The 23,530-nt window shown below is 43.5% G+C and overlaps 1 protein-coding gene across 10 annotated transcripts in view; it reads left to right on the top strand.

The window, feature by feature from the left end:
- The window catches only part of AFAP1 (actin filament associated protein 1), a 48,887-nt gene that overhangs the window by 10,826 nt on the left and 14,531 nt on the right, over positions 1-23,530 (top strand). For 7 of the 10 annotated variants that reach the window (XR_004691827.2, XR_009558079.1, XM_035103424.2 and 4 more), the window contains 9 exons: positions 1,259-1,470; positions 2,018-2,197; positions 10,359-10,451; positions 12,626-12,710; positions 13,361-13,510; positions 16,440-16,651; positions 17,383-17,528; positions 19,443-19,578; positions 21,499-21,756. Coding sequence is in view for 8 of the 10 variants with exons in the window: in XM_035103424.2 (XP_034959315.2) it covers positions 1,259-1,470; positions 2,018-2,197; positions 10,359-10,451; positions 12,626-12,710; positions 13,361-13,510; positions 16,440-16,651; positions 17,383-17,528; positions 19,443-19,578; positions 21,499-21,756 (1,472 nt within the window). In the remaining 2 variants the exon portion in view is untranslated. The remainder of the gene's footprint in view (positions 1-1,258; positions 1,471-2,017; positions 2,198-10,358; positions 10,452-12,625; positions 12,711-13,360; positions 13,511-16,439; positions 16,652-17,382; positions 17,529-19,442; positions 19,579-21,498; positions 21,757-23,530) is intronic. The other 3 variants (XM_035103428.2, XM_035103432.2, XM_035103433.2) reach the window with 3 other exon arrangements.

Below are 23,530 nucleotides of genomic sequence, written 5' to 3'. Positions count from 1 at the left end.
CATTTCATTTGTTGGTAGGATTGAGAAGCTAAACGTTGAGCCTGTGACACTTGATCAGTATTCTAGGTTACTTCCCAAGAATTATTTTTGCTCGCTGTATGCAACTCAAGCATTCAAGACTGTCTTGCACTTTTCAAATAATGATCCACTTGACCATTTTACCAAGCATTTCTTACTATAGGCAACCAGCAGAATCTACTCTGGGTAATTTAAACCGGCATAAATGAAGCTGGCATAAGCTACCTTTATTTCCAAACTCCGTTGAGGAACAAGGCTACTGCCGGCTGAGCTGGCCTAAGTCTGGCAGAGGGAAAACAAACCTTAAAAAGAGTTTTACCTACACCACCTTTTTTGACAGTGTAGGTTCCATAGGATTGTAGAGTTGGAAGGGATCCTGAGGGTCAACTAGTCCAACCCCTTGCCAGGATGTTAGGTCACATGACCAAGCTGAAGGGGCTTTGGAATAGGTGCAAGTTGCCCATGTGTTATCCCACCCAGCCACACTCCTTTTTACGCTGGCCTCAGTTCAGCCAGCTTTGGCTGAGCTAGGATAGATTCACCCTGCTGTGCCTCTGGCTAAGCCAGGATAAGGGCTCAGCGAGAGAGCTTACTTACTCATCCTGGTGGATCTTGGGTTTGAATTGTGCTGTCACTATATCTGTGGCTTCAGTGTTAGAAACAGAATGCCTTTGAGCACCAATTTCTGGGGATTCTGAGCAAGAGAGGGCTACCCATAGACATCTGGTTGGCTCACAATGTTGCATTGAAGTCATTGTGGGACTGCACAAACTGATTAAATATTTGCCCTTTCAGGGGCATATAAAACTTATTTTATGTACAAGGAGGCAGGCCTGGGACTTGGGTGTCTTTCAGATCACCATTTTCCTTCTCACATTATGAGGAGGTGTAGTTAATGAGAGAGGGCTGGACAACAAGACCCTTAAACATTTGAACCAACTTCCCAAACAAATAGGTTTAGGATTCTGCATTTCTTCCTTTGTTTTATAGTTATTGTGGCTTTGGTTATTATTTGTAAGCTAACTTTGCTAGTGAAAATGTAAATGTGATACTTCTATAAAAAGTTACTCAGTAGAGTTACGTCTATTGATATTTTAATCTACTGATACTACATAAGAAAATGTTTTGATAGACAAAAGATCATTCTGGGCAGACTGTTTTGTTCCAAATGTTGCTTTGTTGGAATGTGCTGTTAAGTTTATTTTAATAGAACTCCCCACCCCACCACTTTTGTCTTAAGATTACGATTCTGATGCCATGAGCAGCTCTTATGAGTCTTATGATGAAGAGGATGAGGATGGGAAAGGGAAGAAAATGAGACACCAGTGGCCTTCTGAAGAAGCATCGATGGACCTTGTTAAGGATGCTAAAATCTGTGCCTTCCTTTTAAGAAAGAAGCGATTTGGGCAGTGGACTAAACTGCTTTGTGTGATCAAAGAAAACAAACTACTGGTGACTAAAATTTATGGTTTTTTGTGATAATTCCTGTTATAGTGTATTGAAGCCTGGGAAAACTATCCATGAGGCTGTGAACCACCTGCCTGAGTGTGCTGGCTGACTTGCTGCTGCCATTAGTCATCGATTGGCTCTCTTTCCCTTCAGAAACAGGGACCTAATCAATCTAGTAGACGCCTAGTGAAAACATAACCAGTAGGACAACCCACTTATTACAAAATCTCACAGCAGCAAAATTTATTGCCATAGTGCAAAAGCTTTGTGGATCAGAGTACTAGAATTCCGTTGGGGCTTCTGTTTCATTACTAGTTTTTCTGACAACAAATGTTATTGCTGTTTTAGAAACCATGACATGGACTCAATATAGTTGTGTTAAGGTTGATGCTGCTTATCTTTGATTAGTGGAAAGATGAAGCATATATATATATATATATATATATATATATATATATATATATATATATATATAAAAAACTTTAGATTGGAGCTGCTTTTTGCACACAATGAAGCTTTGTCCTAATATCATTCTTAATTGTGTGTTTAGTGCTATAAGAGTTCCAAGGACCAACAGCCTCAGATGGAACTTTTGTTGAGTGGCTGCAGTATTACATACATTCCCAAAGACAGTAAAAAGAAGAAACATGAGCTGAAAATCACACACCAGGGGCAAGATGCTTTAGTGCTTGCTGTACAGAGCCAGGAGCAGGCAGATCAATGGCTGAAGGTATGTACTTCAATTTTAACTAGTCCCATTTCCTATAGTGATCTTGGTGCCATCAAGTGGTGACAGATAAAAGTGTGTTTAAGAATGTGAAATCTTAATTTCTTAGAGTGAACTTGAGGATCTGTTTGAAGTGTGAAGTGTTGGCACTATTCCACCAGCGTTGGCCCATGGTGTGGGGCAGGTGGGTCTACATTGCTCTCCCAGCTTCCCAACACCATGTTTTGGCTGCCGGTTACTGAGAGGGTGAGGTGCAGGCAGCGCAGCGTGGTCCCCCACATTGTGGCAGGAGAGTCAAATTGGCTCTGCCGCTGCGCATCACACTGAGCTTTTCATGCCATGCCCTTGGTAAGTAGCAGCAACCCATGGTGTTGGGGAGTTGGGAGAGCAATGATAATTCAGCCCACTAGTACCCTTAAGCCATACATGAACATTGTATGGCATGGCTCAGTGTGTTGCTGTTGTCCTCCCCTGAGGATTCAGTCAACTGGTGATGTGACCTAGTACTCATTCATCTTTTAATCTGGTCCTGCCTTATCAAATTTTCACTCCCAGCTTCTACTTCTTGTTGTTTTACTTTTTTCTGTTCATATGTTTGGTTATTTAAAAAAGTATAATTATTCAGGTTTCACCAGCATGATCTGAAGTAGTTGAAATTTAAATGGCCCTACTTTTAGCTAAAGTTAGCCCTGATTCAGTTCACTTAAAAGTCACCAGATTTCACTTAGCAATTAATGGGACTTTGTTCCAAACAATTGCAGCTTGGCTGATGGCTGCACATTGTAGAATGTTAGGGCTTTCTGTAGGCAAAAAGTATTTTCTCTTAAAAGCTAAGGCAAAAAGTGTTACATTTGTATTTATAATTCTGTAGTAGCCACTTTAAATTTTCCTGCCTTAGGGGAGCTCTGAAGTGTCCATATTTTGAAATCCAACTGCCTGCTGACAAAGCACAATAGAAAGGCAGGTGATTAATTTTGACAGAAAGTTGCCCTTGACCTCAGACACTGAATGAGCTCGATGCTACTAGTCTTATCAAGGCACTTTTGCCACATAGTAAGCAGTTGCCTGTAATTGCTAAAGTTCAGTTTTTCATATACTTCCACCTCCTTTACACTGTTGAAGCCTAAATTAGTTTCAGAAGGACTCTCAGACAAAGTAACTTTTCTCCAGTGGCTCTTGAAATTTATTAAAGCAGTTTATGAAAAATTCTTTCCCATTTGCTTTTACATGCTGTTTCGTTTGCAAATTGGCATTCTGATTCATGCCAGTTTGCACAAGGAAGCAGCTACCTTGTGAGGACTGAAGGGCTATTTTCACACTTCCTGTTCTGCTTCAGAGGCAAGATACTCTGGCTAGTGGAAGCCTGTCTCACATGCCGCCTTCTCTCATTCTAACTCCACTCCTTCCTTGCAAATGAGCTATTTTTCAATACAGGAACCTTCCCAGAATTGGGCATCTTCATTAAATGCTTTATAAAATGTTGTGGTTTAATCACCCGTGTGCCGCTTGGTGGCAAATGGCAGTGTGAATACAGTCACATCTTTTCCCTGCTTTCCTATCGTAGAGTGTACTGTATATCTCCTCCAAAGTTTTGTGTTTGAAGCAGCAGATTTCCCATTAACTCTCCACACAGTTGGCTGGTGCAGCCCCTTGTTCTTTGCCTCAGGTCTGTCATGTCTTGTGTCGTCTTGTCCTGTCTGGAATCCTCCTTGGATGAGATCTCCTCCTATGTGTCCATGCTCCTTTTCAAGTTGGGAGTCATCTTTTGAATAAGTGTATTTTGGAGCTGTCCTGGTAGCGGTAAGCTTCAGAGACCCTTTGATCTATTCTGGAGCCTTCCTACTATGTCTGCCCTCTTTTGCCTGTCTCTGTTTTGCCTTGAAGCCTGAGCTCAGCTCCTGCTCCCGACTTCCTGCCCTGCCTGCATGACTGCACCTTCTCGGTTCTAATTGTATATGCTTCTTAATTCCCTTTGTGTGAGCCTAGGTCCTGTGCCTACTTGTTTGTGCTGGATTCTTGCATAACACCTTTCCCAGATCCAGAAAAAACCTTCCCCCTGCAAGTTACTTGAACTCTGATTTTCATCAGGTTATAAAGTACTTCCTTGGTCTAAACCAGAAAAGGGTTGGAGGAAAGTCTCTTTCACAACATTGGTTTGTAGTATTTGTCCCTTGCCTTTTCATCTCAAAAACTGAACTGTTTGTTAAAATTTATGATACAGGACTCCCTCCCTCTTTTGTCTCTCTGTGCCCAATTTCCTGATATGAACTTAGCCTAAGTGATGATGTTGGACTCTGAGCTCTCTTTGGGTTTCTGAACTATATTGTCTGACTTCCTCTGGTTGCCACTGGAGGAGGAAGAGGAGTGCGGGGGGTGGGGAGTGCACCGCTCCCAGCAGCGCAATCCCAGTAGGGTGCCACGCCCCCCTGGGACACGCGCCAGCTCCGCCCCACCTGCTTTCCGCCCCCCCCCCCCCGGTGCTGGAGTATGAAGCTCCGCCACTGCTGGTTGCTTAAACTATTGGTAACAGGTTGTTGACACAGAGTGTGCCTCAATATGGAAAGCTACTACTGTACCATAAACACCAGTATGCCTACCTACCTTCCTACTGTTTTTTCCTGTGTCTTTCAATTCTGGTTTGATGGGCTTATATGTATATTTTCTCAGGAGCACTAGGAAGATTCAGATGGATCAGGCAGGTTTGTTTGCTTTCCCTACTCTATGCCCTGCTTATTTGTGGGGAATTTAAGATAATCTTTTTAAAAATATATTATTCCCTTTCCTTTGCCTTTCTCCTTTAATCTCTGAGGTAGGTCTTCCCAAGTATAAGTAGGTGAGGCACATGGTGTTGTTTCATTCTAATACTTGTAGCCAAGAATCCCAAAAACTGTTGCAAATTTCTAATAGTTGTCTTGTCAAAGTACTTTTAAGTGACTTTTGCACATTGTTCAGTAGTAATAAGGAGAAATGTTTAATCCTGTGGAACATGAAATAAAATAAATCTTGTTCTTCAGATTTTACTTTTGGATAAAATTGGTCAAGTCTTGTTACTTAACATACCCGCTGCATAATATACACCAAAATTCTTCTTTAGTCATCTGCCACATATTGTGAAATAATCAACCATATATCTATTCTGATAGATAGAAAACTTTGTGCCTTTTACTTTTCAGTAGCTGTACTGAATATTTTTTTTTGTGTGTGTAGCTGAGGGAAGAATTTGCCATCATAGTTTCCAAATGGTTCCATCAGTGAAAGCATTTCAGCTTGCCCAACAGAATTATCTCCCCTCTCCTCCTGCATAGGCTGTTCAGGGAGGGTCTCCAGACCCCTCAGAGGTCATTGGGGAGCTTCATGGGGAAGGAGAGGAATGTCTCATTGTGCTTGTGCATCTGCTTAGTTGAATCTGGTCCAAAGTGCTTTAAAATCATTTGTTTAGACAAAATGATAATCCCATGTGTGTTCATAAGTAAACAGATTATATTGATTTTTTAAATAAAACAACAATGTTGGAGAAACAGCATGTGCAGAGTTAGTTTATTCAAAAATAACAAGCACAAGTCATTTTGGTTATAGTGTAAAATCTCAACATTTTATTTAACTTCCAACAAAAGACAGGGAAAGAGAGTGGGAAAGAGAGAAATATGACTCTCTGTGTATTGTGATCACAATACTTCAGTACTGTAAATCTCAAAGCCATCAAATTACAAACATTTTGCAATAACCATGGCCACAACAATGGCATTCCAGCTGTTACTTTGTCTGAAGTGCCACTCTTGTCAGAAATGTGTCGAGTTCAATGATTTGCCACGATGGACATCTCATTCAGCAGCTTGTTTCAGGTTCTGAAATAATAATAATAATAATAATAATAATAATAATAATAATAAATAATATACTAACAACAACAACAACAACAACTTATTATTTATACCCCGCCCATCTGGCTGGGTTTTCCCAACCACTCTGGGTGGATCCCAATAGAACATTAAAATGCAATAATCTATTAAACATTAAAAGCTTCCCTAAACAGGGCTGCCTTCAGATGTCTCCTAAAAGTCTGGTAGTTGTTTTTCTCTTTGACATCTGGTGAGAGGGCATTCCACAGGGCGGGTGCCACTACCAAGAAGGCCCTCTGCCTGGTTCCCTGTAACTTGGCTTCTCGCAGCGAGGGAACCGCCAGAAGGCCCTTGGCGCTGGACCTCAGTGTCCAGGCAGAACGATGGGGGTGGAGACGCTCCTTCAGGTTCTTCCGGGTTTTGTAAACAATTCTAGGTATGATGTAGCAAGATGGAGTTTTGGAAGAAATCCTGTCTGGACCATGTGTCACATATCACATAAATTGTGTAATCCTCGGGTTATTTTTCAAGGAATTGGTCCCCCCTCCTTCCCAGTCTTCATTCTCTTAAAGCACCACCTGCTTTCACCTAAGCACTACCCTTTGCAAATATTCACACCCAAGGTGGTAGGGTCAACTAGAGGCTCTTAAGTACAGAATTAAACTAGCACCATCCCATAAATGAGCTGGAATAAATACATTTTGATAGTTATCAATGACAGTTTAGGCCATTCTTGATTTTTCTTGATAGGCAAAATTGGCAAACATTATGAAAGCCCTAATCCTTACTTGGACAGAAATGATGCAGCTACACCCATTAGTCCTCTGGCTGATGCAAAGGGCTACCATGGCCTCCCCCTCACAACGTAGTTACAGGCAAGCTTCTAGTTGGAGCTGGTAGTGGAGAGCAACCTTCTAGTCTCTGGCCAGTGACTGGGGCCAGCCTGGTCTTTCCCTTTCCCTGATGTTCTTCCTGGTAGGGTGGGGTGCAACCTGCCATTGGTCCTTAGTCCTGTGGATGGGGCTGGCAGGGCCAGAGTGCTTTTGAAACCTGAGTTTTCCCCTTGGTCTACCTTCAGGCACTGTGTCTTAAATCTGAGAGGCAGGCGGGAGACAACATTTCCAGGGCCTGTCTTACTTAGGAGCTACTCTTTCTTCAGATAACACATCTCCCCTGTTTGTGATTGCACAGAGTTAACAAAAGCAAGATGGTGTTTGCCCATAGCTGTCTGCTTTTGAGTAGTTACTGTACATACACGGGCGACTTTCTCTGCAGTAGTACCTTGTATGAATTATCACGGAGATCTTGCTGTAGTTTCAACAGCGCATGCATGGGGTATTAAAAGATACCTTAAAAGGGAGAGGTAATGCTCTGAACAAGCCTAGCCCCTTGCTGTGTCACTAAAATATATGGCTTTGCATTTTATTTATTACTTGGATTTCTAGCTTGCACCAACGCATGCCTTCAAACAGGATATAAATACCCACTGAAGCACAAATAATATAGTGCAAGAATTACTATTACTCTAGGTTAAAGGTAAAGGGACCCCTGACCATTAGGTCCAGTCGTGACCGACTCTGGGGTTGCGCGCTCATCTCACATTATTGGCCGAGGGAGCCGGCGTATAGCTTCCGGTCATGTGGCCAGCATGACAAAGCCGCTTCTGGCAAACCAGAGCAGCACATGGAAACGCTGTTTTTACCTTCCCGCTGTAGCGGTTCCTATTTATCTACTTGCATTTTGACGTGCTTTCGAACTGCTAGGTTGGCAGGAGCTGGGACCAAGCAACGGGAGCTCACCCCGTCACAGGGATTCGAACCGCCGACCTTCTGATCAGCAAGCCCTAGGCTCAGTGGTTTAACCACAGCGCCACCTGGGCCCCACTATTACTCTACATCTGCTTTATTTGAACCATTAAAATCAGCCCAAGTAAAAATCTCTCAAAATTCACCCAGAAACTATTCTGGCTTTGACACGTTTTCAGTTCCATGACATGCCTCTTTTTGCTACCTTGGTGTGCAGAGTTGGCCTGCAGATACAGTAGTGTAGTCAAACTGGTGGTCCGGGTTGATCTTAAAGGATCATAATGCAGCAGAGTGGAGACGGTGGCCTCAGGAGTTCTGCGCAGTCCTTTAGGCCTTCAGAGGTCAAAAGCATGATTTTCAGTTCCATTCAGAAGATGATAGGATGCTGTTGCTGCTGCAGGGTCTCTTCTGCCGTTTTATAATTTTCAGTTGATGGATGATTTCATTGTTTTTAATTTGTTGATTTGTGCTTGAAGAGCACGATTAAATCAAATCAAATAGCCACTGCAGTGGGATTGAGGGTGTACAGGTCACAACCCACCCAAGCTTCCTTTGTAGCGATCTCTCTTGGATGGAAACAGCTGTCTTGATGACAGCGAGGACTCTGGATCCTTTCCTGCTGTGGTGGTGAAATAAGGCTTTTGAGAAAATGCATGACTGCACAGATACAGCTCCATGACCACTGCCAAGTTATTTCTTGTGTCCTCTCTTTGACTTCCATTATTGTGTGTGGCCAAAACTAATTGACTCTGTGGTATGAGCAGATGCTGAAAATATGAGCAATTTTGTCAGGGTCATGAAAGAGGCAGGAGCAGAAGTGCAGATTTTTGTGTGTGTAAGTACAGCACATTTGCAGTAAATGGAAGTACATACATTTGAATTTTTTTGAATACTTCCAAACCTGTTTTAGAATTCACATTTTTAGATAAAAATCCTTAGCACTTTGTCCAACAAATCAACCTTATTACTCCATCTTTCCCACCAATTCTTTAAAAAGAGGACACTTTGAAAAGAATTATTAACTGGTCTGGTGGGGGTGCCTGTGATACAGCAGAAGGCACAGAAAAGTAAAAGTTGTTAAGTATAGTGGTGTTGCTGAAAAATCCATCGAGATATATTCCAGAGTGGCAGAACAGAAAATCCGTATCCCATCTGGCTATAATGCCAAAATAAGTAGGAAGGTATGGCTGCCCCAAGGTGGGGGGGGACTCATTATATTGTGATGATGGGAAGGAGGTTGCATGCAAGGACATGTCTCCATTCCAGCCCCGTCTTCTATTGCTGTCAGGAATGACTGGTGAAAACAGAAGTGGGAGCAGAAATTGGCCATGTTTGCTTGTTCGTCTCACACCCAGAACTGAAATCAATTAAGTGAATACTATCTGTATTTACTGTTGCAGCTGCTGTTTTCATTCCAGAAATGATATGTGATGGATTGTCGTTGCGCACCCCCCCGACATTGTGTTTCTTTGCATTGAAATAAATGGCGTAGAACATGGGTAGGCAACCCAAGGCCCGTGGGCCGGATTCCGCCCAATCGCCTTCTCAATCTGGCCCGTGGACAGTCCGGGAATCAGTGCGTTTTTACATGAGTAGACCGTGTGCTTTTATTTAAAATGCATCTCTGGGTTATTTGTGGGGCATAGGAATTCGTTCATTTGTTTTTTTTCAAAATATAGTCCGGCCTCCCACAAGGTCTGAGGGACAGTGGACCGGCCGGCCCCCTGCTGAAAACGTTTGCTGACCCCTGGCGTGGAATAATGCAAGGACAACTTACATAATTTAGACTTGCTATAAAATTGTTCCGATATGGTACATGATGCTTGAAAAGTTACATAGCTGGACATAAATGGAAATTTAGAAAATTATGAAGGGTCAGACAACTGTTGTAAGCTATTTCTATAAATGGTGGTTGTGCGACAAGGCCAAAAAACAAACAAAGAGATGGGTCAAGCAATCCTAAGCCCTGGTCCTGAGCAGCAAGGCTGAACAGAGTTAAAGGTCAACCCCATACCTGAAGTCTTGTTGGCTTGTACCAGCCAGGGCAAAAGAGGCATTTGTGTGGTTATTTCAGCATTTTTTCATGCAGCTCTAAGGGGAATGGACTACATTGGGATCCATGGCTGTCCCTACTCTGCTGCATTGCTGTTTCGAGGCTCCTACGTTGGATAACTTGTATTTAATACGTCTGACACAGTATTATTTGCCTCAGGGCTCAGTCCTGATATGTTGGTTTGCAAGGCCCTTTTATGCAAGCATTTCTCTGTCTCAGACTTGGGTTGAAACCTTCCACCGCTTTACCTTGTGGCTCTTCCAAGACATGCGTAAAGAAGCTGACTAAACATAATGGGAAGGATAAAATGATGGCACTCTTGAGAAGTATCGGAATTCATATTTTTTATGATTGTTGGTTTTCAAGATAGCAGCTAACTACAATCCCAATCTCTTATATGTTCTCCTCCCCTTCAGTACAATATCTTCCATTTCAAGAAAATAGGGGTCTTTTTCATTTCTTTGAAGGTAATTAAGGACGTTTGCAGCAACTATATTGGAGCTACAGATTCAGATGGACCTTCATCTAATTCTCCTGTTCACAAGGCTGAACTGGAAAAGGTAATTGTACAATAAGACTACTGGAAAAAGCAGTATGACTGTTGCACCATGAAATATGGGTAGTTAACATTTTCTAAGAATAATGGTTTGGTTGAGTCTCTCTTCATATGTCACTATCTCAAATAATGATTTCTACATTTTTAGGTAATACATTTTTGCTAGTTGTGTGCCAAGCATTTCAGGCACACAGACTTGCAAGACTTTCCCATGTCTGTTTTGAAAAATTTGGAAGATTTCTGTCCTTTTAGTTAATTACCTTTCATTTTTGGTTTACTGATCTGCCTGATCTTTAAAGTCAAACATGGAAGACAAGTGATACCCTTCAGTTTCAGGTCATGAAGCCCAGGGAACCATTGGAGACATACCGTACTTTTCCGTGTATAAGACTAGGTTCCCCCACTTTAAAATCATGCTAAAAAGTGGGCATTGTCTTATACATGGATAGTGCATAGGGTGGGGGTTTGATTGGTTGCTGCTGCAGCGCTCAGCAGCTGTTGTGTGTGTTATTGGTTGCTGCGTCAAAGGGTGGTGTTGATAGTCTGACGCTGCAGCAATTGGGCAGGCGATTGGCAGCTTCTGCCAGTGAGGGGACAGATGGGAGGCGGATTTTGCGAGGTGTGCGGGTGAGCGGTTTTCAGCATTCCCCCCTAAAAAAAACCCTCAACAATCCTCCCCTCCCAAAGCTCAACAGCTCTGAGCAAAAAAAGCTCAAAATAGGGGGCATCTTATACATGGGGGCGTCTTATAGACCAAAAAAGCACAGTAATTTTCCTATGGGCTGCTTTGCTTAGTCCTCTGGCTTGTTCTGCCCTGATGTGCTGTGCTGCCCAGTGATTAGTGTGATGGAGAAAGAGAAAACTTTGTGCTGCTCCTGCCTGCAAGTTAACAGAACAGATGAGGAGAAGTGTATACTTTGGGTGCTGGGGCATCAGCCTGTGTGGAGGAAAACGAATTACAAAAAAGTTTATTTTTCTTTTACTGCAAAAAGGAAATGGGCAAAATGCTTTCCCTCAAAACAACTGTAACACACTCATACAGGAATAAGAGCAATCTTCTTCTGCAACTTCTGTGAATGTTATTTTTGGCCCAGTGTTTGCCAAAGAGAGCTCTGACTGTTTGTGAGCACAGAAGTTATAAGGACAGGCAGGATTCCAGCACCATTATTCAAACATTTTCAGGACCATCAGCACAATGAAGGAATGCTTAAATTTTGGTGCATAGTGAGATCAAGGACTAAATATATGCATAAAGAAAATGAATATAGAAATTCCTGGGGGGTGGAATGAAGAGAAAGAGGGTAAAAAGTGTACTCTGGAAATATTTAACATCCCTTTTCAGATGTACATGTAGATAAGCTAGTTTTCTTTCTCTTATCTTTTCATGGCACCACAAATGTACAAAGCACTGTGCATTAAAGCTGCCATCAGTTGGGACCTCTGCATGATTGGGAGTTCTGAGTTGATGGAAGTCTACCCAGTAGCAGCAGCAGCAGCTGCTCATGGCTGGGCTCCTTTCCTGCAGGCATCCTCTCTGACACATGACTGTCCAGGAGCAGGCCAGTCACAAGTAATGGGTCACAGTTGTGGCTGGGTGTGAGTTTAGAGGTTGAAGCCAAACGTTGCTGAAAAAAGTGGCTTTAAGGAGGCATTTAATCGCAATGCAAGTGATCTGGTATCAGATAAAGGCTAGAATCCCTCTTCTGTTAGGAGAATAGCAAGAACACTGAGGAGAACGATTCAAGGGTGGCCAAGTAAAGGCCAGGAGCAGAAATGTAATGGGAAATAAGGGCAGAGGTATAGCATCTATTAGGAAATGCAATACTTTACATTTTGTGACTGAGCTCCACGTGACTCCCCCGGGTCATTTATAAATAGCTACAGAAGGAAAGTAAATCTGGACTGAGGTTTATATAGAGAGAGTCAAAGCACTTTGATCATTTTTTTTACAAAAGTATTGTACAGCTAATTCCACAGTGGAGGAATGATGTAATATTGAATGGGTTTGACAAGTATTATGTATTTAATGCTTCTGTGAAGAGGTTAATTCTTGAAAATAAATTATTGATTGTCTCAAATTTGTCCCATGGTCAGAAAAATAGTTGGCACATTCTGGTTCACAATACACCAGTTCCAATGTGACCCCGTTATGAATGACCTAGTTCTTTTGTCCTGCAGAAACTATCTTCAGAAAGACCAAGTTCTGATGGTGAGGGGATTGTAGAAAATGGAATAGCTGTCATCTGTAATGGAAAAGAGCAAGGTAATATGCTACTAAGTGTTTGAGTCACACCATAAAATGTTCACAATATTTTAAGTGCTGGGAAGGTGAAAAGAAAAATGGAATTTTCATAGACACTCACTCTGAGGAAAGGTTCAGTTTGCCAGCTTGATTCATAATGATGTCCAGTTGTATCACAACGTAGCTGAAAACCTGTTCCTTAAGCTTGGGAACCATCACACAAAATTTGGTTACAATATCTTAAGAGGTCTCCAAATACATAGACAACAACTTTCCAAAGTATATAGTAGATGCCGGGCTGCTGTTAAGGATGCAGGTTTGGGGTCAGAAATTACAGGCTTGCAAGTAATTATTCTATTTTTTTCAAGTTGCTCTCGTGACTTCCCAATGGCAATGTGTTTCTGCCAGTTACCAAGAAGGGGGGCAAAGCAGCAGGAAATTCTGCACTGTAGCAGAACCAGTCTGATACTCCTGAAGCTACAGCCACACTGTGCCAAGCTCCCTGCTGCCTTCCTCCTCTCCCTCCTGCCAGTGACACATGGCATTGGGAAGCCAGGAAAGCAACAGAGCCCCATATGCACAGCAACTGCTTCCGGGTACTACTACTACTGTTTCATAATGGTATCTTTTGAAATCTTGCAAGACTGACACATGCATGCTTTTCTTACTAGTAAAGAGGAAAAAGAGCTCTAAGACAGATTCCAAGGGCACTGTGTCTAAAGTAACAGGGAAGAAGATAACAAAGATAATTGGCTTAGGAAAGAAGAAGCCCTCCACAGATGAACAAACCTCGTCAGCTGAAGAAGATATCCCAACTTGTGGTGAGTGGCTTCCCATGTTGTTGTTGTTTAGTCATTTAGTCGCGTCCGACTCTTCGTGACCCCATGGACCAGAGCACACCAGGCACTCCTGTCTTCCACTGCCTCCCGCAGTTTGGTCAAACTCAAGTTCATGGCTTCAAGAACACTATCCAACCATCTCGTCCTCTGTCGTCCCCTTCTCCTTGTGCCCTCCATCTTTCCCAACATCAGGGTCTTTTCCAGGGAGTCTTCTCTTCTCATGAGGTGGTCAAAGTATTGAAGCCTCAGCTTCAGGATCTGTCCTTCCAGTGAGCACTCAGGGCTGATTTCCTTAAGAATTGTCAGGGGACCTCAGTACAGGGAGCCTCTGCCCATCCTCCACTCCAGCACCTCGACTAGTGAGAGCAGCAGCAGCGGGTCAGATGGGGGAAATGAGGAAGTGAGCGGGATGGAGCAGTTAAGGCTCAGCAATGTAGGAGAGCCCTTGCACCGCCCTGACCAACAGGTGGAGGGGAGCAGGCAGCCGCTTCCATCGCCTGATTTAAGGTGCGTGCCAAAACGTAAGGTCGGGGGGGGGGCAGCATTTTGGGGTTCCCAAGCTCTTATGCTGGACGCATAACAGGAGGCGTCCACTCCTGGATTCTGCGAGTGACTGAGAGGTCATGTTCTTTGCTATCTTTGCACTGTAAATACTATGCACAATAAAACTCTTAAAGACAAAGCAAACTCGGACGTAGTTACTCAAGAGTAGCCGCAACAGCACCCTTACAGCAATCCAGGAGTCTTTGAGGCTCCTTTTGGGGAAAACGGCAGGATGAGCGCAGAGGAACAGCATAAGGCAGCGCAGCAAGCCGCACACACCATGGCACAGGCGGTGGAGTTGGCACAGCAACTTGAGGCTGTGACCAAGTGGGCCGTGGAGCTTGAGGGGCACGCAGTGATGCTGGAAACCAGGCTGGATGAGCAGAGGAAGGTGGCCCAACAGCCTGCCCCAGGTGCCTTTGGAAGGAAGGTACCATCTCTGGTGAGCAAATTCAGCGGTGATCTACGGCAATACTTGGGCTTTTGGACAGAGATAAATTATGCCCTGAAATTGCAGGAGGGGGAATTTGCCGACGACCAGCAGAGGGTGGCTTTCATCATTGACCATCTGGAGGGGGACGCGCGTGAATGGGTCAGACCATTAATTGCAGCGGGGAATGATGCGCTCAAGGATCTGGACAAGTTTAATCAAGCGATGGACGTTATGTTCACCAGTGAGGCACAGGCTGATGTGAGTTGCTTACTCTGAAGCAAGGCTCCATGACCGTGAGGAGTTACTTGTCTAAATTTGCCATGCTGGTGCACAAGTTGGGTTGGGACTTGGTGTCTGAGCCGGTACAAGCAATGTTCCAGCAGGGGCTGCACCCAGAAGTCAAGGATGAACTTTCTAGGGGGGAGCGCCCCAAGACAATGGATCAGCTCAGCAAAGCGGCTCTGTTGATTGGGGTAAGGCAGGAAGCGCGGCTGAAGGAGAATCGGGAAGGGAAGGCGGGGCGCCCCTATTTCCCATGCATTCCTGAGAGGCCAGCTGGCCCAACACCCAGACTGAGCCGATGGAAATTGGCGGGGCGCACACGCGGGACTTTTAAAATGCAGCAGTGCCCAAGAAAAAGAAGGGAAGGGGCGGAAAATGCTTCCTCTGCGATCAACCTGGTCATTACGCTAAATCATGTCCCCAGCGCAGGGGGTGCCAAGGAATGGCGGGAATGGCTGTCCAGGAGGAGGGAGCCCAAGCCCAACCGCAGGGAAACGAGAATGCAGGGGGTGGCAAGGAATGGAGGAAAGGGGCAGCAGCCAGGCGGAAAAACACTAAAGGAGCCCCCACCGTGTCCCCCAAAAATGGGCATCATAGAATTGTTTACAAAACCTGGAAGAACCTGAAGGAGCATCTCTGATTCCAAGAGGTTTCATTCAAAAAGTGCAGTTGAATTAATGCACTTGGAAGCCTCCTTACTGCTCTCAGTTTTTTGTTGTGGGGAAGATTCTAAGCACACTTGGAAACCGCCTTCAGATATTTCCATTGAGAGCTCTAGTTTAAAAGAAAGATGGCACCAAAGCAGCAGTTAAGCTGCTGCTTCCGCGTCTTGGGAGGGAGAGCACATGTCTTGTGTGTGCGTTGGACAGTCATGCAGCTGCATTGCAAACACTTGTGCTGCCTCCGCCCCCCCCCCCCGACTGGAGACTGCTCAAAGAGAGAAGTATTTTCTGTGGCTCAATAAAGCTTTAGTTAAAAGCATCCCCTGTTTCGGCTCAGCTGTAGTTTTTAGTCTTCAGTCGCACATCCTTAATTTTGATGAGCACCAGAGTTGACTTGATTTTTTTTTAAAAAAAATATGTTTTTGTTTCCCCCTATCAAACACAATTATGATACAGCTGAGATGAACAACAACCTTAATAAGCATTGGTGTGTCAAATCATTTACATATTTGTATGACTCTGTCCTGAGGTTTATACACCTTACACAAGCTGACCAATAATACAGGCTTGTGGGTATAGAGTGGTACCTCTACTTACGAATTTAATGCGTTCCGAACGCACATTTGTAAGTCGAAAAAATTTGTAAGTCGAATCCCATAGGAATGCATTGGGAGAAAAATTCGGAAGTCGAAGCAACCCTATCTAAAAATTCGTGAGTAGAAAAAATCCTATCTAAACCGCATCCAAGATGGTGGACGGAGCTCCATTCGTAAGTAGAGTTATTCGTAAGTAGAGGTAGCACTGTATATCATTTCAAAGGAGCCCATGGGGTTGTGGTGGCACAGCCACAGGCCCTCCCTTTGCCATTGCAGAGAGTGAAGGGCATTTGTACATTGATTGTGCCGTTGATTTTGGGGTCTCTGTGGTGAGTCCAGTTGAATGAGCATTTTTTTTAAAAAAAGTGGAAATTGCCTGTCTTTGTGTCTTGCAGGATATCTTAATGTGCTCTCAAATAACCGGTGGCGTGAGCGCTGGTGCAGAGTGAAAGATAATAAGCTCATTTTCCACAAAGACAGAACAGATCTAAAGACCCATATTGTCTCTATTCCTCTCCGTGGCTGTGAAGTTATTCCAGGACTGGACTCCAAACACCCCATGACATTCCGCCTGCTTCGAAATGCACAGGAGGTTGCCGTATTAGAGGTTAAGTTGTTGAGTGTGCTTATCCTTTGCCGATAGGGACATAAGCAAAATCCCATCCTCGGACCAAACAATGTATGCAGTTGGCAGAGAGGAGCCAAACAGATAATAATTTAATAATAATTAGCCAATCAGGATTAGAAAAATAAAAAATTTTCACTTCTCACTTCCCTCTGTGGCCCTCTAGCCTCATGTTGTGCCCCCCCAATTTACATGATTTTCACCTTGCCCCCCATGGAATATCCTGAGCAGCCCCAGGGAGCCATATGGCCCCCAATTGGAAAACACAATTCTTACCAATTGAGCTAACTGGCAGTTTCCCACCTCTCAGGTCACCTGACCTGGTGTGTGTGTGTGCGTGTGTGCCAGCCATCTGATCTGAAGGAGGTGGCAACTGGAGAGAGACCTCTCTTTTGTGGTGCCCCACTTATGAAGTGCTCTTCTCTACGGAGGTGCCTCTGTTGCCAGTTACACTTTCCTTACGCTTTTAATTTCGTGTAACTGCATTAATTGCTGCTTTGATCCTGCTTGCTTCTTGTTTTTGTACGTTCTTCTTGTTTTTAGCTTGATTTTGGTGAGCTGTCCTGAAAATGTTTTTATGTTGAAGAGTGAGGCATACGTTCACTAGAATGCATTGTTTTTGTTAAAGAAAAAAAAGTACACTTGAATGAAAAATGATGCCTTTCAAGTGACAAGAGTGCCTGTTTGCCTGAAATTTTCCCATCTTTGTGCAGGCTTCATCTTCAGAAGACATGGGCAGGTGGATTGGTATTTTGCTGGCTGAAAGTGGCTCACCTGCAGATCCTGGCACTCTGCACTATGACTACATAGATGTGGATGTGACGGCAAGTGTCATTCAAGCCGCAAAACAGACCTTCTGGTAGGAGGAGCTAAACCAGTTAAGAACATTTTCAGGAACTCTAGGTTCTTTGTTGTTTTGATTCTGTGCTCAAAGAGATGTAAGGAGCAATCCTATAGGAAGATCCTCCTGGATGAGTGGGTTAGGGTTCAGTGGATCTCCGGCTGACCTAAGGAGTTCCTCGCTGAGCTGGGCTGTGTCAGATTAACTCCCTCACTGTCTGCTCAGCCAGAGATGGACCTCTGTATTTCCTCCATCCCAGATGACTAAAATAAGCTGGTGTAAACCCTTAAGAAGGGGTGTGAGGGCAAGAGTAGAGAGGAAGGCTCCTTACCCCGCTCCCCGGTCATGTAACCTGGCAACCAACTGGCAAAAAGGATGGTTAAAGGCTTGTTTTCCCTCTGCTAGGATTAGGCTGCTCAGACAGCCATAGTCTGGTTTAATTTAGACCACTGATACCAGATTCATCTGTGATAGCTTGAAGTTGTGAGTGGAAGCCGAAGGTATCCTTTTCTAATCCATCAAACAACTTAAGCCGCAGTCCTAAACACATTTGCCAAAAAGTAAATTCAGTTGAAGCCAGTGAGATTTACTTCTGAATGCAGTATCAGAGCATTGTGGTGTTAATTGTTAAACACTTGTGTTCACTCAAAATGCTTCACAAAAAACCTGCTGTGAATTAGGGCTGCAACCCAATCAAATCAATTCTAATTGATTAATAATGTTGAATAACCAATAAATTTGCATAAGGTTAAAAGCAGTATTTCTGAAGCAAGAAGCAAAGGAGGAAGTTTTTTTTTCAGATGGTGCTTGCCAACTGCAGTTTTATAAGATCTTTTATTAAATGTATGAGTATTATTTTTAAAATATTCTTCATGATAAATGGGAACATCGTTTAAAGTAAATTAAAAGTGTTGAATTGATCTAATCGATTAATTAAGTGTTGAAGCCCTACTGTCAACACAAACCCCCTTTAAATATCAAATGAAGTACTTCTTCCCTGTTGGTTAACATACCTATTATAGATGATAGCAGCCCCCCATGGCAGTTTTCAAGTGTTATCAGTGTATTATGTGGAGGGCCAATCTGCAAAAATAGAGAAAGCTTTGGAAATCTTGAACCATTGCCAGATTTTTGAAAGAGAGGAGGGACCCACTGTCTCTTAGGACCAAGTTTTCATTAGTAATTCATAATTGGCATTTTACTAATGCTGTCTCAAGTTACTAATTTAATCAAAGCAACTTGTATATGCAGTATATCCATTAGCCCCCACACTTGCCTAAAACAGCATTGGGTTGCAATAATGATGATGATGATGATGATGATGCTACAGACAAGCCCTAAGGAAAGATCCACCTTTGTACAGTATAATCAAGAGCATGTTTATAACGATTCTTTCGAGTGAGATGAAGTCCATCTCTTCCCATTAATTCTCGTTTTGGAGCTACAAGTTGTGATGAAAACAGCTGAAGCCATTTGCTGACACCACTTGCAACAACATGCTTTCATTTCCAGAAAATACGTTCTTCTTCCTGAGAAACTTCCTACCACTGGGAAGATTTAAGAGTATCATTTCATTTCTTAAAACTTCAGCCTTATTCCTAAAATCTTGTAGTCATCTTTGGCCCTTTTCTTCAGAATTCTTCTTTCCATTGCTGTGGGGAGTACATAGCTATATTTCCTAACAATCAAATAATGTGTAGAGCAGCTGCTCTCCCGCCACCCCCCACCCAGTGCATTGCTAAATGATACATTCCTGGCTTACACTTCAGCCTGTGATACCATACTGGGTGTGTTTGTAATGAAAAACCCTTTGGTAGGCAGGGAGAAATGCAAGGAAGAATTTGAAGGGGGGGGGAGATGAAGGGTGAATCCTGCTTACTCCGTGTGTGTGCTTTCAGCATAAATTCTGTTCTGTTTTTGCTTTTGTTTTAGTTTTATGAACAGACGGGTTCTGTCTACTAATCCTTATCGAGGAAATGCTGCCAATGGCTATGCGTGTCCCAGCGGAATGGCACTTCATTATGACGATGTTCCTTGCATAAATGGATCAGTAAGAATTGATTTTTGTGTAGGTCAAATCATTTATGTGTGTTGAGCCCCCAAAGTCACTTGACTGAGTTTCATTGGGCATGATCCCAACAAACTGCTATGTCTCAAGTACAGATTCTTTGAAAGTAGGGCATATAGTTTTAATACTACATGCCCGTGTAAATCAACACAAATATATATACAGTTCAATAGTCCTCTATTAGCCAAAGCATTCATGCAACTCCCAGAGAAAAGTTCAAAGTTTGATCAGATCTGAACCTCACAAACTAAGAATGGAATGAGAATGATGCTGCTTTCTCCTTCATCCCCCTTCTCTTCTCCTGGCTGCAAAGGAGACTTCTTGACTTGTTAAACCATTTCCCCATTATATTCAAACTAGGAAACTGTGGTTTAAGTTCTGTGTACAAACCAGGATGAGATTCTAGTTTCTAGGAAGCTCTTAAACTGCAGTTTTATGCTTTGGACATAATGGAAACTGGTTTGACTTTGTCTCCACTGAAACAAACTGGTTTCTTGAGCAGCTTCTCTATGTATGAACCAGGCCACATCCTAGTATGGGGTAGCCAGATGCTTGCTATCTCATTTTCCTTGTGGTTTTGACCCACCAGCCAACTTCTGTATCATTATTATGTCATTGGCACTTGTGTTGTAGGTTCAATAAGGGCAGATATCATAATTGCTGGAATCATAGAGCTGGATTGAACTAAATAGTTGTGGTGGCAAGAGCAAGCGCAATGAATTTTCTCCCTCCTCCCCCCAGCCTGCCAAATTAGCTCTGGGGGTTCAGGAGAAACCGGGCCCCCTGAACAGTTCAAGGGGGGAGAAGAGGGGAGATCATTCCACCTGGCAAGCAAAACTACTTGTGCTGACTGAACAATCCTAACAGCATGATGCTGAATTTCTCCCATATTATGACCGTGTGGGAAATAAACCCAAGATGGCAACTCCATGATATCCCTTTCAGTAGAGCCTTGATGAACCTTACTGCAACCTCCAAAAGTAACTCAAGAACTGAGAGAATTATGAGGGCAGGCTGGTGTGGGGGACTCCCTGGTCCTCAATGGGGTAACTGTGCCCCTGAAGGACCAGGGGCACAGCCTGGGAGTCATTTTGGACTCACAGTTGTCCATGGAGGCGCAGGTCAGTTCTGTATCCAGAGCAGCTGTTTACCAGCTCCATCTGGTATGCAGGCTGAGACCCTACCTGCCCGCGGACTGTGTGTCCAGAGTAGCCCATGCTCTAGTTATCTCTCGCTTGGACTACTGCAATGCGCTCTACGTGGGGCTACCTTTGAAGGTGACCCGGAAACTACAACTAATCCAGAATGCAGCAGCTAGACTGGTGACTGGGAGCGGCCACCGAGATCATATAACACTGGTCTTGAAAGACCTGCATTGGCTCCCAGTACATTTCCAAGCACAATTCAAAGTGTTGGTGCTGATTTTTAAGCTCTAAATGGCCTCGGCCCAGTATACCTGAAGGAGCATCTCCACCCCCATCGTTCTGCCCGGACACTGAGGTCCAGCTCCAAGGGCCTTCTGGTGGTTCCCTCATTGCAAGAAGCCAAGTTACAGGGAACCAGTCAGAGGGCCTTCTCAGTAGTGGCGCCTGCCCTGTGAAACGCCCTCCCATCAGATGTCAAAGAGATATACAACTACCTGACATTTAGAAAACATCTGAAGGCAGCCCTGTTTAGGGAAACTTTTAATGTGTGACATTTTAATGTATTTTAATCTTTGCTGGAAGCCGCCCAGAGTGGCTGGGAAAACCCAGCCGGATGGGTGGGGTACAAATAAATTATTATTATTATTATTATCATTATTAAGCAGATCCTTATGGAGGCAATGCATGCTGAGAAGGGGATCTCAGAGATAACTTTCTAATGTTCTCCTCCCAATGCATGAAGTTTGTGTTAATTTACTAAGTATGTGTGTTTCAGTGGGAACCGGAAGATGACTTTCCTGCTTCTCGTGGCAGAAACATGAGAGAAGATGGGCTTTATGATAATATGGGCCTGTACGATAACTTGCCGTCTCCGAAAATCTTTGCACGCTACCCACCAGCAGACCGAAAAACCAATAGGTTATCTACTGACAAACTGTCCTCTAACCACTATAAATATCCTGTCTCATCCAATCTGTCTTCTGCTCAATCTGTCACTAATACCTCTGCTGTGGGGAGGGGATCTGTGTCACAGGTACTGCGCTGCTTAATTCTCTTAACCCAACTTTCTTTTGTGTATCTCTGAGATAATGCACTGGCACCAAATGCTTGGAATTTAAACAAGGCTGCATGCTGCGTTGCCACTTGTGTTGTTAATGGTCACATAAAAATGCGTAATATTTTTTGGAGGGTGGAAGAATCACTGAAATAAAACACAAGCCCATCAACCCATGCTGTGCTACTAGGGGATTCTCTTCATTGGGTTAGTCTAGGTCAGAGCTGCCAAACCACTGACCCTCCAGATGTCATTGTTCTACAAGTCCCACTAACCATGCTGGGAATTTGGAATCTTAACAAGATCTGAAGGGCCATAGGTTGTTCACGCCTGGGCTAGATTTTCAAAGTAGAGCATGCACATGCACGCACACATTTACACACAGGTGTTGGCAGTACTGTACTGACAGTTGAGAGTGCAGAAACCACATGTAATTCATACTGTCTGAGCCTTTCCACTCTGTTTTATAGGAGGCATCCTTCAGTTCTACAAGAAAACTAATCTTGAATATGAAAGTTAAATTTTGAATCTGTATGTGTGCCCCATTCTATGCCCCATTCTCTTTTCAAATTCTTTCTGGGGTGTTATTCTTTCAGAAGCTCTAAACAGTCTGTCCACCCTGTGCACGGTGGGCATTTTCAGATTAAAAAATGAGCTGGTGAAAACCTTCACAAGCCGTTGGGCAGGATGTTGTTGTTGGCAAGGTGGTAACAGCCTAGTGGCAAGGTCACCACTTTCTCTATATTGGAATATATTTGAACTGTGGAGCATCTTCTTCTTTTTAAATGCTTTGGTAGCCTGTCAGCTAAGCTGCTCATCTGAATCCACCCCAAGGTGTTTCCTGAGCTATTTCAGTTGCTTTTGTTTTTGACCCCTGGGTATAGGGTGGTACATACATTCAAATAATAATAATAATATAATAATAATTTGCTCATTGCAAACAGCTGAAAGCCTGTAAATGTTGATAGTAAGCCTGCTTTGCAATAGGGGCTGAATAATTTTGATAGCAACTGTACATGTTCCCCAAGTTTGAAATTGTTATATGTAAAACAGCTTTGAGGTAGAAAAGTCAGAATCCAGCAGTATAGTTACTTTTGAAGTCAGGCAGCAGATTTAGTGCTGTAATTCTGCTTTTTGAATGCAGATTTGAAAATTGACTTCCTTTTGTGTGTGTGTGTGGAGGTAAAGTTTCACACTGACCTGATTCATGCTTCACTTCAAGCCATAGCAAAAGGGGGCAAGCAATTCTGCTCAAGAGAACCCCCCCCCCAAAAAAAAACTTCCCTCCCCTCACTACTTTCTCCAGTGTGCTGAGGAATACACCAGCACTCACTGTTTGTTTCTCTTTCAACAAACCATGATGGTAAGCCAAAGTTTGTTTCTGGCTTACCTTGGTAATTTGTTAGGCGAGACGTGAACCACAAATGCTGCTTTATACAAAACAGCAAGCCAGAACTCGTGCTTTGTTTCCTTCCCAGGTTCCTGAAGAGCGGGACTAAGTGTGGTCTTCTGAGCAGCATGCACTAGTATGCTGCTCATTTAATTTAAACGATGGTTTAATGCATGGGTGGGGAACCTTTTTGACTCCGCAGGCCAGATCTTTATCAGGATTAGCCTCTTGGGGCCAACTTTGACAAGTGATTTGGTGCTGTGAATTTGGGGCTTCAAAGCACCTTGTAGTGCCCTGCTAAAATGGAGGAAGGAACATTAGTTTGAACAGTGGGGTTCAATGCAACCCCCATCCTGATTGTGA

Source organism: Zootoca vivipara, chromosome 8, assembly GCF_963506605.1.
Source record: "Zootoca vivipara chromosome 8, rZooViv1.1, whole genome shotgun sequence".
Taxonomy (NCBI): Eukaryota; Metazoa; Chordata; class Lepidosauria; order Squamata; family Lacertidae; genus Zootoca; species Zootoca vivipara.
Note: the sequence above shows the minus strand (reverse complement) of the source record. Positions and strands in the feature narration are given on the sequence as shown.